At 35.1% G+C, this 19,325-nt stretch overlaps 1 protein-coding gene across 9 annotated transcripts in view; it reads right to left on the reverse strand.

The window, feature by feature from the left end:
- Positions 1-19,325, reverse strand: part of LOC105225223 (Ca(2+)/calmodulin-responsive adenylate cyclase) — a 135,842-nt gene that overhangs the window by 23,456 nt on the left and 93,061 nt on the right. For 7 of the 9 annotated variants that reach the window (XM_049455241.1, XM_049455240.1, XM_049455238.1 and 4 more), the window contains exons 3-11: positions 9,073-9,517; positions 7,470-7,649; positions 7,248-7,259; positions 5,656-5,829; positions 5,166-5,434; positions 1,707-1,818; positions 1,378-1,505; positions 1,005-1,308; positions 631-861 (exon numbers count right to left, since the gene is read on the reverse strand). In XM_049455241.1, the coding sequence (XP_049311198.1) occupies positions 631-861; positions 1,005-1,308; positions 1,378-1,505; positions 1,707-1,818; positions 5,166-5,434; positions 5,656-5,829; positions 7,248-7,259; positions 7,470-7,649; positions 9,073-9,273 (1,611 nt within the window). In that variant the 5' untranslated portion in view covers positions 9,274-9,517. The remainder of the gene's footprint in view (positions 1-630; positions 862-1,004; positions 1,309-1,377; positions 1,506-1,706; positions 1,819-5,165; positions 5,435-5,655; positions 5,830-7,247; positions 7,260-7,469; positions 7,650-9,072; positions 9,518-19,325) is intronic. The other 2 variants (XM_049455246.1, XM_049455245.1) reach the window with 1 other exon arrangement.

Genomic DNA, 19,325 nt, shown 5'->3' on the forward strand with positions numbered 1-19,325 from the left:
AGAGTTTCACAGCAAGGAGTGTCAATTCAAGACAAATTGAACAACTAGTTGTGTTCTACAAAATATTATATTTAATAATGCGCTCGCCTTATATGCTTCACCATGTAAACTATTGAACTTGTGGAACGTAATTTAAGTGTGGTCTGACGTTGTAGTGGGGTCGTGTGAGATTGGAGCAGTGATATGGGTAAAAATACAAACGAAAAAATCAGTTACGTTAATAATCGAGTACTTTCAACACTGTCTGCAAATGTTAGCCAATTTCTTTGAGTACAGTTAAATCAACAATAAAAAGCTAAGCGGTTAGGAGTCAGCACTTCATGCAAAAACTAACTTTACACTTTTAGCTAAACGAGTGGGGGCACTTAACTCAATTAATACTAGTTCAAATTGTTGAATCAATTTAACATTCGTAATATTTAATGAAAGTATATATTATCACAAAAAAAAAAATAAGTTCTCTATAATTAATTGCTTTATAAATTTACATTTTAAATAATAATAATAATAATGGATTTATAACTTTCCTTTAAAAATTAAGCTTATATACAATAAATCAATATTTTACAGCAGGATTCAAAATAAAGTTTTCAAATGAAAATTTCAATTGCAGTCAAAACTCTCACTTACCTTTCGCGTGCTCTTATCACCGCCGGCGCCTTCGGCTGTGCTGCCGCGCGCTCCTGTGCCACTGCCGCCCGACGAGGGAAACGACCCGGTGGCGATGTTGGAGAACGGTACCGGCTCCGAGAATTTGATCGTATGCAATAGCTGCATGACAACATTTGAGACATTACGAAATGACAATTTACGACGACTACCAATGGCCGAGCGTACACCAAGCGTGTTTAGCATTAATGGCTGCAACAAAAGTGAAACGAAAACGAAAAAAAAAAAACAACGAAACGTGTGAGTAAGTGAGCCACGACTTCGCACAAAAGTATGTACATGTGTGCAAATATTGAAAACGAAAAGAAAATAACAAAAAATATAGAGGTACTCACCTTTCGCCGGTGCGGTGGTGGCACTATGAAGTATGTGTCCACGCCATGATCACGCAAATATGAAGAACGCTGATCGCCATGCCCAGCTTCGACCTCATATTCACCCGACAGAGCGTCGAGTGTGGCGCGTGTGACATGCACACGTCCAGGTTCGCCGCCAGACTCCATATGATTGGCCAATGTTACATCATTGGACCACACATCGAACTGCCATTTGCGCAGACCCAGCACACCGCACAGCACGCGGCCCGTGTGTATGCCCACACGCATATTCAATATCACATCGGTGGCCTCCACCACGGTGCTGTGTGTGTTGACAAAAAAGAAATATATAAGAAAATTGTATGTTAAAGGGTTGAAGTTAGCAACTTACGCAATGGCGTCGATCATATCCAGACCCATTTCCACGGTGCATTTGGCGTGATCCTTGCGCGGTTCGGGCAAACCCGACACACAATAATAGCAATCGCCGAGAATTTTAATGCGCAAGCAATGGTTGTCCTAGAGAAGAGAGGAGAGTTTATAATATATATAAAAGAGGAGAAGAAAAGGATATATTTTAATAAATAATATTCGACGAATAATACTATTTTAAAGAAGAAATTTTATTAATAAAAAAATTTAAGGAATATTCACATTTTGAAGAATAATATTTATTAATAAATAATATTTAAAGAATACTATAATTGATTTTTCACTTACATGCGCTAGCTGATCGAATCGTCCGAAGAGCTCATTCAACAGTCTCACCAACTCTTGCGCACTGCATTGCGAGGATAACACCGTAAAACCGACAATGTCAGCAAAGAGAATACTGAAATACATAGTTTATTAATTAATTTACTTTATTTTAATGATTACTAAATATTAGTTTTCAGTTTTACTGTGTCTTAAAAGAATTAGTAAGGCGTAGAAGTGAAGTGATAATGCTATGCTCCCTAATCAGGATGTGCTGTAGGTTTATTGCTTTTAAAAAGTCCTTTTTTCAGAGCTAACACTGCCTTCATTTGTTGATTAAAGATCTTAGCCCTCACTTGTACAAATTTCATTGGAAGGTGAACCGGAACAGGTCAATTGAAAAGTCGCCGGCCTTCGATAGTAAATAGCATTTTTTTTGGCCAAATAAAAATGTTTCTTGCGCAACCCAAAACACAGACGCCATAACTTGTCAGCCGCCTGTTGCGTTCTTCCATGCTTTGGAGCGGGCTTAACGTGTGCAGTCCATTCGGATGACTACCGACTGGACTTCGGAGTGAAAAGATGCAGCCATGTTTCATTCATTTTCACATGTCAATGCAAAATTAGTGTTTTTTAAGCTTGAACATCTTCAAACACTGTTCCGAATCATCAACTCGCCGTTGTTTTCGGCCAAAATTGAGCTCGCGCGGAACCCACTTTTAACAGAACTTTTTCATAGCCAAATAGTATTCGTGAACGATATGATGTAAAGCTTCATTTGATACGTTCATTTGATCAGGGTGCCTGATATTTCATTCAGTTATGTTCATTAAAAAACATTTTGTGAATTTTCGGGTTGTTTTCGTAGGTAACAACCTCTTGTGATGGTTGATTCTCCTGGTTCAGTGTTCGGAATGAGTCTGGTAGTGAACGAGGACAAGACGAAATATCTTCTATTATTAAAAGAAGTAGTCGTTCGCGACTTGGTTTCCACGTCACTGTCGACAGTCATAAAATCGAAGTCGTAGATAATTTCGTCTATTTTGGAACCAGCATTAACGACAACAACGCCACTCTTGCCAACCAGATCGGACTAAGTAGGCCATTGAGAAATAAAGTCGTTTGTTGTTTCTCGTCGAACAAGGACAACACACTGATCATTCTTGTTATATCGATAGACGATGGCAATGAGCTGTGCGAGATATACGACGATATTGACATAGCTCAGCGAATTAAGGGACAGCGGCCACGTTGGCTAGGTCAAGTCATCCGAATAGATAAAAACACTCCGGCTCTGAGAGTATTCGACACAGTCCCCGCCAGGAGAAGCAGAGAAAGATCTTCAATCCGTTGGAAAGACTAAGTGGAGAAGGACTTGGCTACACTTGGAATCTCCAATTGGCAATAAAGAAGATGACGAAATGTCGGGATACTCGTCACTAAGCCAAGTTTTTGCTTCAACTGTATTTTTTACTTCAAAAAGCAATATTTTATTGACTCACGGAATTCCTCCTTATCCGTTTTCTTCACAATAACAAAAGTTTCTTCATTCAAAATGATATAATTTACAAACTAATGATCCGACAGCTGTCAAATTTATACACGCACATTTTGAAGGTTATTGCTAACTAAAAATCATATGAATCCATGTGTCATATTAATCTTCAATGATGATGGGCGAACAGTGTACACGCTCTGTTAGACTGTTGGAGTACTTTTTGTAATTATGATGCTGAAGATCGCTATGAATCAGATTACTATGGAAATACAAGTACCAGATATTTTATGGAATTAAGGCTATAGGTGTAAGATTACGTCAGGAGTTTGATCCTCACGCCAAAAGTAGTGCTGTATCTCACTTGGATAGCTGTGAATGTTGGTACTTTGAGATACTCAAACTTTCTAAAAGTAGATCACAATAGCTGAATAGACCGCATACAATTGCAAGCGTTTTCATTTCTTACTACAAAATGTTAGTCTCAGTCTGATCTGACAGAAGCTGGGAAATAGTGGTGAAAGTAGGTGATTCCACTTTGCTCTTCACTTTCAAAACAGCTTTAGTCAAAATCGTGCGACAACATATTTAGTCGTACCGCAAGTACTGGTTGTTGGTCAGTGGTACAGTACTCGTATTCTGATATATAGAAGATAGTTCTGGTATAGGCGAAGTCACAAGACCGAATCTTCCATAAAAAATTTTTAGAATCGTATATGTACTTACTATGTATTCCATACTTTAATATATACTCGATATCAAAGCATTGTTCGTTTTGATAGACATTCTTCCTATAATGTCTGCACTGCAGTGTAGACAGGTAAACGAATTCTAGGTCAAAATATAGCATGTGTTTTACCTGATATTTTTGACATATGACATTTAAGAAAATTAAGGTCAGTTTTAAGTGAAATATTCAATAGCACGTTCTAAAGATGTCAGCATCTGGTTGAAGAAAGTCTACATAATTCAACACTTTTGTTATGTGAACAAATGGAACAGCTGTTGCATGTCAAATGACAGGCATAACATTGACATAAGTCCATCATAACGAACCTAATGCCATTTATTTTTGCGGATAAGTAAATTTGGTTTGCTTGTCAAATAAATTTTTGTGAAAATATAAAATTCATAATTCAAAATTTCGATTTTCGATTTTTGGTGATTTCTATATTTGCTTGTGTCAATACCATATTCGTTTGGGTAAATGCCAACGAATTTGACTGACGTAAAAGCATTGGAAATGCAATTTATTAATGCAAAATTTCATTGGTGAAAGATAGGTAGGTGGACTAATCAATTTCCGTGTAATTTGCTAGACTTCGATCTTTTTGCCTTCGCCTTCACCTTCAATTTAATTTAGATTGCATTAATAACATGATGATGACGATTTGTATCGCAGCAAGATATTAATGGGAACATAAAGAAATCTTAATTTAAATTTTGATTTTTTTGCTTTTTATTTTTAATTTTTTGCAAAGATAAATAAATCTTAACTGTTTATTTTTTTAAGTTCTGAATGGCAATCATTAATGAGAAGTATCAAGAATGTTAAAGCTAAGATTGCGCCATGCAAAGTCATAAACGAAACGAACTGTCAGCTGTCATAGTAATTGTCAAATCCTCCGAATCTATTACATTTATGACGTCACAAAAGCATTTATTGCTGTCAAATTCACTACAAAGAAGTAACGAATTGAAAGTGTCGACATTTGAATTTTTTACCATAAATTTTTGGACATGGATATAATCTGAACATTATTAATAACTGTAACATAATCTTTTTATTTTTCAATGTGAAAATAACCGATATTCGAATATTCGAATTTTTCTAAATATTCGAATTATATTTCCAACCCTTATATGAATAAAATAACCAGTAAAGTAAAACTTACTCCATTACTCTTTAGACACCTTATACTCCTGCAAGCTTCCTGCTTTGTATGAGCTTCATTTCAACTACGGTATTAGGTCAAAGTGATACTAACCTCACATTCTCATGTTTTTGTATGTAAATGCGATGAAATTGTCCCGCAACCGGTGAGAGTATATCGTTTTTCATTTGCATTGCAACATGCTGAGGTAGAACCGACAACAAAAGTCTTTCCAATTTCTCATTTTCATCCTGAATTTCCAGGCGGGCGGCAATACAGTTGCGTGTATCTAGAAATGCACGTCGTTGGGCACGTTCCATCATAATATTTACGACCAAGCCGGCAACATTAACGCCAATAAACATGACAATGTTGGCGATAAGCTGTGGATGATATGAGAGAGCAATTTTATAGCAAATGCAAAATGTAAATATGAGTAAAATTAAATAAAAATATATAAATAAGTTGAAAAATATATGTAAATCGTTGTGTTGAAAATATAATAATGAAAGTTTAGTATTTAAAATTATATAGTAAACATGTAAAACAACTAATAACTAAATAATTTATATATATTATATATTGAAATCATATCTCAACTCACCTGATTATATTCCAAATAGCGGAATGAATCCGTTATAATTTTGTATACCGTTAAACTAATATGCACAGATGGCAAGATAATACCAAAACACACTGCTTCCCATATTTGTAGCGGCATCATGGCATAAGCCAAAAAGACGACGAAAACAATTTGCCACACACCCTCGGCCATGACCTGGAATAAAGGTGTGAAAGTGTTATAAGTAGTTGTGCTTATAGATATATTCACATTAACTGCAGCTAGTAATGATTACTAATGACCGAATAATGGACAGAGTTGTTGAACGAAGAGTACTTTTATGAGAGCTTGTAGGTAAACTAGAGATGGTGCTTACTGAGTGCAGCGCACCCGCACAGAGGACGTTGCATCGAGTGTGCATATAACCTACGAAGCACATTTGGAAATAATGGCAAAAAATAGTGTCGAATTTAAGTCTCCATAAAATAGAGCGCTTCGATGGTTTTTGAAAGTATAATTGACAGGAATTTTCGAGGCGAATTTTTGATCTTACTAAGTTCTCCGGTAGACTGTCTTTTGTTTTCTATGGGATGTGTCTGCTGCATTAAACTGGATTGTTTGTAATCCTTACTTCCCGAACAAGGTGTTCGAACGATTACCTGTTTAAAAAGCAATAAATACTTCTTTGGAACATTTCTTTGTCCTTTAGCTCCTAGGGTCTAGGACTTATGAACTTTCCTTTAAGTGGTTCCGTGGGTTTACGCTTTTAAAAAAATTGATTTTCTTATCTTTTTAAATTCTAAAACACCTCTAGAATACTGTCCTAAATTTTCAAGTTAATCCGAGTAATAGTTTCGGAGATACTGCCTTGAGAACTTGTGAGTTCGAGGCTAGTCGGTTCGCAAGATTTCTCGAGAGCTACTCAAGCGATCTTCATGAAATTTTACACAGGTCTTTGAGATACAATTCTTAAAGACTTGGACGAAGGAATGTATTTCTTTTGTATACATATAATCGAGGCACGCCTAAAGGTTCTAGGCAGCATTCATTACATTAAATCTCAGGGTAAGTGAGTGCAGATCACTTCTGAGACTTTTTGCTCAGCTTTTGTATAAACACATCCATTTAAAATAACGTCATTGACTCAAATGGTTAACGAACCGATACGTACTTATTCAGAGAGAACTTTTTAGAATTCATACTTTCATTGTACTTATCAATGAAGCTAACGACGGACCACAAAAAAGCGTAAAAATACTGCCGAAGATGAGTCCAGTTCAAATTTAATTGATGAGCATGTTAACTATAGCTATATACGCACACAAACATATATCACTACAATCTAAAAGAGTTAACGCATAAAGAAAGACGAGTTAGAATCACAACGAGCACTTCAATTCAATGCACAAAATGTCGGCATTACATAGTAAATGAGTAATTCTTGCAACAATTCATATGAAACAGACTTTAGCATTTGATTATTTACTCGAATTTTCGATGAAGGCAAACGTAAATAACAAACTAAGCTCGCTACGGCATCAATGAGTATAGTATATAGTATATATGTATATAGAGAAAGCAATTATGTACATAAGTTTCGGAAGCTTTTTATTCAATAGGACATCAATTATTACCTCAGACTCTTTCTGAAATGTAATACAAAATAAAAAATAATAAAAAAGAATTCTTCGCATATATTTGGGTAAAAAGTAACTTAAAAATAGATTTTCGTTGTACAAATTTCTTGTCTTAAAATTTTCTTGACTTTTTTTTTATTTTTTTTTCAGATTTTTACTTATTTTTTATTTTTGTTATTGCTTATTGATTTTACAGTTTAATTAGTACATTTCACTCACCTCTTTTGTGTCCACAGGAAAGACACTGCCCAGTGTCGGCATCGAAACAAAGCAAATAGCGGCGGCAAAGAGCAGTATGCCATAGCAGAGAATTGGCAGGTGATGATCCTTGATGACACGGCATTGCAGTAGAATTAGGATAATTGCAAAAAGCAGGCACACAATGGAATTGAAAATGTTCTGTGAACGGTAGGTGTAAGACAGGTATGAGTAAATAAAGAAATAGTCGTTAAATCAATTTACAGTGGCAGTCAATAGTATTCGTACATTACTAGATTTTGCTTAGGGGAACATTTAAAATTCGAAGTTCATGCTTTTAAATGGTACATCTAGTCTGAATGTTTTTTTTTTTATGTTTGTATATTTCATGGGAATGGGGTAGGCGCTCCGCTGGCGTTTTCTGGTTAACTACTGGACTGTTGGGTCTCAGACCAAATCAGCAAGCACTGGTCGACTACCAGCAGCTGTGCAGTCGCAAGGACCTTCTGGCCTAGGATCAATCGTAAGAGGTGTAGGAAGCTCTTAGCCCTCACCTCTAAATGGTTGCAGAAGTTCTAATTGGACACGATCCAAATGGGATTCATTTTGTAAGATTGAATATCTTATCGGATGCGAGCATCTGCTGTTTGAAAGAAGATGAGATATAATCACCTTGACATTTTTTCCTTGAAAGTTCCGTTTTTTTAGACATCCAAGTGAAATAGCGGAATTAGAAATACAACACCTACGCATTTTTCTGAAGGTTTTTTTCGAGAGTTGATTTTCAACTTCAGGAGTTCTTTCTTTTGGGTATCACAAAGGACTATAAACAGTATTCTAAGTAAGATTTTGCAATGTTGCGGAATCAGTCATCTAACCTAACATAATCTGATCTTTGTATATTTCCATAGTTTATACCTTTAGAAATGTAATACTAAAATTCCAAATGAATATTTCAAATATGTTTTGGGTCTCCGTTTTTTAAAGCATGGTTTTTTTAAGAATGGAAAAAACGGATAAAATTTTGGACGAACTTCCACGTTTTTAAACCTAGCCATTTCGACATTTTTTAATATTTTTTGACTGTAGTCATTTTCTAGAGAAATTATTATGTAAGTTTCTTCCACGGAGAAGATCGGAATCACTGCAGCGGCGAAGAGCCGAGTTTGAACCCCAGAACGATGAAAGAATTTCTATAGAATTGATACATTTTCACCAGGATATTTAACTCCAAAACATTCTTACTTATTGAGCTGGTTCAATTCTATAATCGTTCTCCTAAATTGATTTTTTGGAAAAAAATGGAATTTTCTAAAAATATAACAATAAATAGTGACCTAGTGTTGGACTAAGTAATTCTTGACATTCGAAGAAAGTTGTTGTGGTTGTAATATTTGTTGATCTTACTTACGAAGAAAATTTTACGGGAACTTCGGTTTTAAATTCTCAAAAAAAAATTGTAATAAACGAATTTCAGAATATGTGTACCACTACTTTTCTCTGCCACAGTAGATGAAAACGCCAGAAATGTAGTACCTAATAAATCAACAATTCACTTTCAATCTTTGCTATAGTATGGTATACCATGCTACATTTGTGTAAAAATGCATTTATATTGACTCACATGAAAGGTGGGCGCATTATTGTAGGCCAATGACAGCGCCGCCATGACACCGCACAACACCACCACCAACGCGACCACGCCCAGCACCGAGAAGCGCTGCAATTTGAGCGTGTACCGTTGATAGAGGCATTCCAGTTCGTCGTTCTCGAAGCGCAGCGTATTCCATGGTCGGCCACGTGTCGCTTTCACCGCATGATCCATGTTTGCATTGCCCAGCCGCTTAGCTGGTAGCACGCGGCAGCGGCGGGGGCGTTGGGAGTGCTGCTGTTACCGGTGACGCCAGCAAATGTGCTGAAGTTGTTCAAAAGCTGTGCAAACACACCGAACTGTTGCGTAATCTTAGGTAGCGGTGCTGCTGAGCGGTTTGTTTAGTGCGCCTAAAGCGCCACTTGAGTTGCCAACACCTCTCCTCTTTTGTTCAATTACGGTTTTTTTTCAATGACAGCTGCAAGTAAAGAGAACGAAAATAAATTAGTAAAGTTGGAAAAGGTGCTTAATTGCAAAGGTGTGTTAGCCACGTGTTTGGGAGAATAGTTAATAATAAATATTTGTACTGTGCTTTGCTGAGAATGATTTCAGGCTGATAATCTATAACTGTGATAATAATTTTTTGGAAAAACTGGATACCAGATTTTTTTTTAATTTTGTTATTTATTTAAAACAAAAAAAAATTAAAAAAAAATTCAAATTAAAAAAAAAATTTTTTTTTGTTTTTCGCTTGTGACGAATTCTTTAAATCCAAAAAATTTAAATTTTTTAAATTTAAAATTTATTTTAAAAAATTTTGTTATTTATTTAAAATTTGAATTTTTAAATTTTATTTTTTTTTTAATTAAAAAAAAGAATTCAAATTAAAAAAAAATTTAATTGTTTTGTTTTTCGATTGAGACGAATTCTTTAAATCAAAAAATTTTTTTAATTAAAAAAATTACATATATATATGTTTTCATACATACAAAAAAAATTTTAATCATAAATATTTTTTTCTTTTCATATTTTTAGTTTCTTTAAAGAAAGCAACTATAAATGCAAATTTCTATAAATTTAATATTTCTTCTATCCTTCAAATGTCACTCTTGACCACAACTGACCATAAATTACTGACAAGCTGTCCAACCAATCCCTGCTCAGCGTTTTTTCTCGCTCATTTGCATCGCAATTCTTGCACATTATCCTACATTTGCATAATCTCATTAAATTTATAATTTGCAATAGACTGATGTGACCTTCAGCGTTGTCTACATACACATATGTATATACACTGTAATACATATGTACACATCTGTCTAAATGAAGCATGCTAACGACGAGTGCCTGACTGCAAGTCACAGGAGACAAATTATACAAAAAAGTTTAATAAAGAAAGTGTGAGAATAAAGTAGACACACAAAGGTCTCAAAGCCTTAAACTAATGCCTTAACCTTGGGGGACTTTTAATTTCAATTTTGAAAGTTTTGTGCTTTAAGTTAAACATTATAATTAAAGGAGTCAATGAAAAATTTTAAGGCGTAAGAAAACAGAGGACTCATTTAGCTAAACGACTTTTGGTTAGGCTAGATTAGGTTTAGAGTTTTTCCTATGTGAGTACTAACGCGTATCTCACTTGGCACATCACATTAGAACCATCGCTCTTCAGTGATGCTAAATTGCCTAGCTATTGATCAAGAGATCGCCATGTTTTGACGACGCGTTTTGAGCGTATCGCAAATTTGTAGAAAAGGCTAGTATGGTTTCCGGTCCAATTGTCCGGTCACGGAAACTGTTACATTCAAGATGTGAGCTGGACAGTCGAGAAAAATGTATTCGGAAGCTTTCACCTCACTTTACTTCTACCAAGCTTTGACAATCTTTATGTTGGTATTTTTAAGCAAAAAGACGAATAATAGTTGGGAATTCTAAAAGATATCTGGTTGTGGACCGGGCACAATACTTTGCTAGTAAAAACAAGAAAGACCTTTTCACGTCTCGAAGGACTATAACTTCTTTATAAAGGATGATTGCTAACCCCAACAAATAGTTCTTTAGCGAGTGTTTCAGTTCTCTACCACGATTGGGAACTGACCATTATGACCGTCTTATCAGGGCAGTAGCGCCCATTATGGTCTTTTTTCCTGTAGGTATTTCTTAAAAATATTTTTTTTAAATCATGGATCGAATTGTCATTAAGGGTTTGTTTTGTACCAGAGCACTAAAAATAGGAACGAAGTGAGGCCGCAGAAGGATCAACAAGTATCTTTGTGTATTTAACTGCCTGGTTTGGAATATAATATTGTCTATTGTAGGTAATCTGCAGAGCACAGAGAGTTCGCTATGGTCTAAACCTAGCAAGCTTATTCCATATCCATTTGATTAAAAATACATAACAGATTATCGACTTTCATTTGAAATGGCATATTCTATACACATAGACTTTACTACTAATAGCAAAAAAATAGTAGACTTCGATAACTTTAAAATTCTTAATTTATTATTCAAAATCTATGTCGTTGTCTTCACAGTAATCCCCCTTAACTCCATTCTGAACCAGTTGTTAAAGTAGTAGTTAATGCGCGTAGCCATTCACGTTTAACTGTCTTCAATTGACTCAAAATGGATTCCCCAGATCGGTCGTTTTGAGTTTGCTGGAAAGCACTCAGCGAAGTGTCTAAAGCAGGCAAATTGTTTCGTGGTTGGCGGCAGGATATTGGTTGAAAATTTTGTAAAAAACTCACGAAGAATCAATGCAGTATGCGACGGTACATCGTGGCGTAAACCAAGCAGTGTCGGCCCATAATTTCGCCCTCTTTTGGGTGAGTATTCTTGTTGACAGTTTGTGAGGGTAAAAAAACAATCAACATATCCATTGAGTTTTGTTTTTTTCGGCTTTGGCTCACGCTTTGCCACGATAGTCCGCCGATTGATCGTCCTGTTTCCGGTCGATTAAGCATAGATCTAAGCCTAATCGCAAGTAATCATATATTTCATGAACATTCTGGTAGCCGGAAAGCATAAATTTCACAGACGTTAATGCAACCCTGTTTTCGAAAAAATTTGAGTAGTTTTGGAATCTATCGTGTTTTCCCCCAAAAAATACAATATTTTTAGGCCCAAAAATGGTTTTCATGTCGAATGCTTCCGATAGTCCAACGATGCCAGTAAGATCTCTGACTATTAATCCTCGATCCTCAAGCACGAATTACTTAATTTTATTGACGTGTTGATCATCAGCTGATATTGCTGGCTTTCCTGGTCGCGTTCTCGACCCTCTTTTGAATAATTTTCTACCACTCAAAAATATTTTTTCACGATAAAATATTATTCACGGAAGGTCTTACTCAAAATTTTGAACGTTTCGGCAAACCACACAAAATTTGATTTCTGCCTACAAAACTTAATGGAAGTTCTTTGCTCAATAATTTCACTCATCGCAAAAATACGCCGAATACACTTTACGTACTTCAGAAAGAAAAGTGTATACTAAACACTAATGATTATTTTGATGTAAGATTTGACACAGATGTCACTGACAGGCATACTAACCTAGTAAAAAAGATATTTCGACGAATGTTTTCACGCGAAATGTGAATTAAAAAGTCTTACTATTTTTTTGCCCACTATCTCCTGTCAATTTTAATGTTTCAGACATTTTTTCCACATGGATACAACAGACCAGTCCAAGTCCTCTCGTTCTGCTGCCATCTCAAACTTATTAATTTTTACAGAAAAAAAACTTTTGCATATTTAATCATCTTTAAACTATTGAAATAGCTTATCATCCACTACTTTTTAAATAAAATTCTTATTTTTTTATTTGATGCAAAAATATTTATATAAAAACTTGCAACAGTTGTATAAACATTTTCACTTCAAGGCTTGCATTTTATATAGTACATAGACACATAACTATTTCTGGCTGATGTGCACCTTGATTTCCTTTGCCATTTAATGTTGCATGAAAATTTGTTTGTATTTCTAATAAAATTAATTGCAGACATACATATGTATGTATGAACCCATATATATTTATATGCGTGTTATTTTTGTGGGCCGTGTCTTTCTTTATGCATATCAATCAGTTTTAGCTGCGATTTTGTACAATATTTTCCATGTTCATGTCTTTTGGCGATTTTCAGCGCGCTCGATTTATTATGAAACATATATACATACTATATGTGTGTGTGCGTAAGTGCGCGTATGTTTTTGGCAGCATCGATCTATCACAGCAGCGAAGCGTGTTTCTGACGCTCGAATGAAATCTTTTTTGTTTTGGACTTATGCGAATTTTTGCGGAGATTCTTATTAGTTTTTAAATAGATGGATGGACTTGTACCCAAATGGTATTTATACATACACATATTATTCGAGGTATGAAAACACAGATTTGAAATAAGTAAAATAAACAATTTTCATGTTTTCATATATTTATATTTACATACGTATGTGTGTTTGTATGTATAGTATATATAGGGAAGCTTGTGGCTCATTGACTAAATGAGTAAAGTCGGAGTCATTTTGCTAAGTATTATATATATAAATATATGTATACTTGTTTTTATTGTATTTTTTTTCTATTCATAATTTTTTTTATTATTTTAAGCTCTTCAATGGCTATTACCGCGCTTCATTTGCGCTGAATTATTAGCGGTAATATATTTAAGGAAATCGCAACTTTTGTGCAAACAACCATGGCAAACTAAAACTGGAAACTGCTAAAAAATAGTTTTTCAATTCTTTAATAGATGAATGTATGCGCGTAACCGGTTGTTTACTTTAGATATATCGCTATGTAATTTCTACTACCTCATCCGAAATTTCAGTGAACCCTTCTATTATATTCCTTGAAAATAAATGCTATAAGCTGACTTGGCAGTCTTTAAAAGCTGTTTTCTCTTACACTTTCTTAAATATTGCAGACATGCATAAAATAAAAAGCCAGCTCTGCGACTTGTGTGACTAACTTATGGCAGTTTATATTACAGACTAAGTGTACATTTCTGCAAAAGCTTAAAATATATTCAACTACAAGCATTTTCATATTTTTCATACTATTCTCCATTGTCTGTCATTTTTTAATTTTTTCTTTTTATTCTTTTGCTAGCTTAAGCGACACGAAAAACCAGCAGCAATTGTATGCGGAGTTGCTAAAGAAGCGAAAACCGAAATGCATTTGCATTTACAGTTAGGTAGAAATGTGTAGCATACTTTTGGGCTGATACTCAGCAAAGGAAAAAATAATATGTAATGACGTCATTTTAGCGAAAATAAATACTTTGCTTGACTAAAACTGAAAAAACTTACTCTAAAAGGATCAAATTTTACTTATTGTTACTATCTAAATATATACATAGTATGTAAAGGATAAATCCATTTCGAAGTTATCTACTTTTTTTAAAGAAAAACACGGAAAACTTCAAATTTATTGCGGAACGTTTGATTATCATTGAAAAGATCATTCTTTAGCTTTATTTTCGCGCGCGTCAAGATCGTTGGTGGCCATCGATCGGCCCACAGAACTGAATTAATCTGTGCTCACCGAAGTGTTCTCTCAACTAGCATCCTTTGATGATGCGATGTGTGGAAGGGTTGCGCTTTTCTTGTGAAACCAAATATCGCTGAGATCACGAGCTACAATTTCAGGTATCAAACAGTCGTTTAATCATGGCTCGATAACGATCTTCATTGATGATAATGTTCTCACCGAATATTTTTGAAGAAATATGGACCGACGAATTCTCCGTCCCACAAACTACACCAAACCGTTCTGTTCTGTTTGGATGAAATGGCAGCTCTTGAATGTCTACACGTTGCTTTTCGTCCCGAATGCTGCAATTTTGCTGTTTCACATACCCTTTGACGAAGAAATATGTCTCATCGCTGAACAAATTTGGTTGAAAACCTCGGTCGGTCGTGGTATTATGATAATTTCTTTCCTTTCCTTTTCCAGTGCGTTTGATTTGTAGTCCCCGATTCGTTTTCGTTATGTCGTTCACGTGTCGCAATCCATGGCGCTATTATTTTTGGATTTTCATAATTTTAATGGAGATTACTCACTTCCAATGAAATTCTAGAGAGCTTTGACTCGCTGACTGTGCGCTCAATACGAATCAATGAGTGGAATACCTCAGTAGTAAAACAAACATAAACTTTTTCCATATTAGATTTGTATGTGCCCGATCCCAGCGGAATCCTGGGAAGTGTGTGAAGGTTTGATAAGCTTACAAGGAGGGCACCCTTAGCGCAATTTCTCCCATTGGACGGCGAGCCGGTTGTCCGATATCCACTTACGCACTATGACTGGACTGCGAGATCTTTCTGGGCCCTAAGTGAACAGTAAGTGGCCCTCCGAATATACTCACATTTAGAAAAGTCAATCTCATAGCCATTGTAGGTTGTTCTGTCTAGATAGTATTTAAGAGGTAGACACATGGAACGTTCAAATATTGAAGAGCTATTTTACCAAAGTTGTATGGAGGAAGGCGAGCGAGAATCATCTCGTCCCTTTTTTTTTCTGTTATTTACCGGCTTTTGCCAGATCATGATTGAAATACCTCGGTAGACACAGCATCTTCTAGAACCTAGCGGAGTGCCTGGGATTGATATATATCTAGGTTTAGTCAGTCTGGTAGACCAATGAGCCATGCATAGACTAAATTTGGTCCTTTACACTTACAATATCAGATGAAGTATCTAAACTTCATGTTCATGAAGAGTAGTCATCCAGGCTGGGCGGGACGCGAATTCAAAAGACTTTGAGTTCTTGTGCACGACAAAAGAAAAAATTAGACCAAGTAAGATGCACCGACTTCGAATCAACCCTACGACTTAAGCCAATCTGAATCCTAGAGTAAGTTTCTTTATTCATTCTACAAATATTTTTGAGACTAAAACTTATTTTCAAAATTTTTTTCAAATTATTTGTTCGTGGTATTTTATTTTTCGGCACACTACTGTATATACATCATAAATATGCAAATCTTGTGTAAACAATGTTATAGAAAACTGAAATTTTTCAAGTGCTAACGGCTGTATAAACTCGTGATAAAATTTTTATAAAGCAAACTCCACCAAAAAATTACTGTTTCTGACGGCTGAGAGCTGAAGCGCGCGAAGTTCGAGCAGCAGAAATTCATTGTCAAGTTTTAGAATAAGAAGCTTTGGATATGTCAGCAGCAGCAGTCTTCTTGTTCTGTCAAACACACTTGGCTCAAGTAAGAGAAAAAGCCTTTCAACGCTAGTGGATTTAAAGCTGAGAACGAGCAAATACTGAAGGAATCAAAAGCAGACACTGAGCATGTAAAATGTTACATCACAGAAGCATTTCCGAGCAACCATTTCAATTTCAATTTCATTTCTAGGAGTTATGAGTGAAACTTAAATTTATTATTAATATATTTGTATACAGGAACTTACAGTTATGACAGCGCATTGGACACTTGAACTATGCAAACACATATGTGTTGATATAGGTAAGTGTTATTGTAAAAGCATTGAATCGTTATCAATTCAAGTGAAAACTGTCAGCGCTGACCTCGAGCGCCGACAACCTTAAGCTCAGCTGGCTTGGGTCGAGCGCAGAGCTGTTCACAGCACGTGGCACGTTGCGCTTATGGCATGTAAGCTTCACGGATATATCCATGCCCTCGTAAATGTCATGCCGTTATGCGTTTTTAACGGTTTATGTGTAAGAAAGTGTCACTATCCTTTGGCCGTCCCGTTGCTTGACAGATCTGCGCATGTATACGTTGCCATATACACTTTAATACTAAGCTCGCATATTTAAGCGATAATATTAATATTGTGCTTCTGCATTCTACTTCCCACTTCTCCCGCACAACTCTCTCCTTATATTTACCCAGTGTTGGCACAATTTTATAACTAAAAATAATTTCGTTTGAAAAATTTCATAACAACGTTTGTGCAAGTATTCGCTCTAGTAGCTGTTGTTGTTGTTGCAAAGCAATGTGTTGGAATCGTTTAACGCTTCATTGGGCACACGCTGGCGCCTTTGCTGGCCGCAGCGTTTAAGTATGGGAGGACCGACCTAGCTTTGAGGGATTTTCGTTATTTTTAACCGAATTGCCGCGGCAACAGATAATAATTTTTGTATATTCTCTTCACGCTGCCACTCTCTTATATCAGCCGCGCTGTTTATGTGTTTGGAAGCTTCTCACTGTCGCTCGTAACTGTTGCATACCACTTATTGTGGTAGGTAAGCGATCTGTTAATAAAGGCTGCTTATGCACATGCATATTGGATTTTATGATTTTATGGATTTTTTATGGTGTGGTGTGAAATTGTATTTATATTTGGCGTAAACATAGCATCAGCTTTAAAGTGGATATAAACGCGACAGAGATTCGATTTTTTTATACAAGATTTTAATATTATAAGCGCTCGAGATTTCCAATAAAGCTGCTGCGCCATCGCAGATATTAGATTGAAAGCCTGTTTTCTCTTTAAAATAATAGAGAACCTTGAAATAGATCACTCTGTAAAAAGCAGTTCATAAAGAAGTACTAAACGACTTGCCTCGAAACTTAGAGAAGATGTTTTAGAACATCTTCCAGTTTATCGGAGAATTTGCAAGTAAACTTGAAATTGATTAAGAAGTTTCTTGAAGAGATAAGCAAACACGTAAATAGAGATATTTTCTTTGAGGAAACTAGAAAATTGCTACATCTTCTGTTCAAATTTGAGACGCACTGACAAGAGAACTCTCAATCTTCATCATTGCCTTTAAAATAGGCACACAATTGTTATAAGTCTTGGCCGGAATGGCCTGCGGTGCCTTCAGTGTCTTCAGCGAGTTTTGATGCTTTCGGTTTCGGCTTGTTTTGTAACGTCATTCTCTAGATTTTTGGACAGTTTCGACATCAAATCCATAAGACTACGTATTGTCACCACTAAAATACTTGAAAAGAAGAAGAAAATGAACAAAGTCTTACTATTTTTTGCTATTATGTAAAAAAAAATTCATAAAAAAATAAAAAAATTAGTTAAGAACTCGAAACTCCGGAACTTCAATCCCACATAAACTGCCTTACAAAAGTTGCTTATACGCCCCGTTGTATATGCTAAGAGTTGTAATCCATCGAAAAATTTAATTTGGTATAATTCTTGAACTTTCGTAATATAAAATACTACCACAATATTTACCATCTATATTAGCTAAAATTATTTTGCTAGCTCAGTTAATTGATAATACCATTAATAAGTATATATTCAATACATTAGAAAATGGGCAAAATATCAACGAAACTTTGTATTTTGTTCGAAAAAATACTCATTCGCATTTGATAATATTATATAAATCAGAAATATGAAAAATTTAAATTATTATTTATGATAATATTTAATGTACATAAAAAGTGTATTAATGGCCATGAAAACTGTCAAATTTTTGTTCAAAATATTTATGTTTATTTAAGCGCATACAATTAACAAATACAATATAAAAATGACTGCAACATTGTATAAATTGTAATATTTTATTTTTAATTCAAAATCGTTTGCTTTTAAATTAAAATAAACAAAAATAAATTGTTTATGTTGCAACATTTGAATTGAAGGCCAACAAATTACGCTGTCAAAATCATAAACACAAATCAAGTATTTAAATTAAGATTAAAACTGAGAAATGTAAAACATTTATAGTAAAATTAAACAAATAACAATTACATGTAAATATATGTAGATAAATATGTATGCAAATATATACATAAGTAGTCAGTCGAATGTATGTAAATTTTTGGTTGCTTGTAGAAAATTGTCGCAGGTAAATTAATGGACATAAATAGTTATGGGAGTATGTAGGTTAGGGTGGAACTTAAGCATGAGGAATAACCTTAAAAATCAACACACATTTAATTTAGATTTTTAAGTGGCTTCAGGAAAATACGAATATTGATTCGATACACAAGATTAGACCGTAGCAGCAGTGAAAGTATAACACCCGGACCCGATTCCTCAATCAATGACGATGGAGTAGATGTTCCGTTGGCCGATGAAGCTGACGAAACCCTTACACTCATCAAACGCATCATTATTGCTCACGTGGGTTTAGGAATATGACGATGAAGCTGAGCACCAATCTTGCGAATGTCACTATTGAAATGAGTCGAATGAAGGCCATCCCTGTCTTGGGTTATAATAAGTAAATGGAAAATTGGGTGAAACGTTAGCAAGCTTATACCGTTCAGGTTCTTTTTTCAAAGCATAATTCATCATTAAGATTTGTGTTGAATTACGACAAAATGTGGTTTTTTGTCAGTCCG

The sequence above is a fragment of the Bactrocera dorsalis genome, chromosome 4 (assembly GCF_023373825.1).
Source record: "Bactrocera dorsalis isolate Fly_Bdor chromosome 4, ASM2337382v1, whole genome shotgun sequence".
Taxonomy (NCBI): domain Eukaryota; kingdom Metazoa; phylum Arthropoda; class Insecta; order Diptera; family Tephritidae; genus Bactrocera; species Bactrocera dorsalis.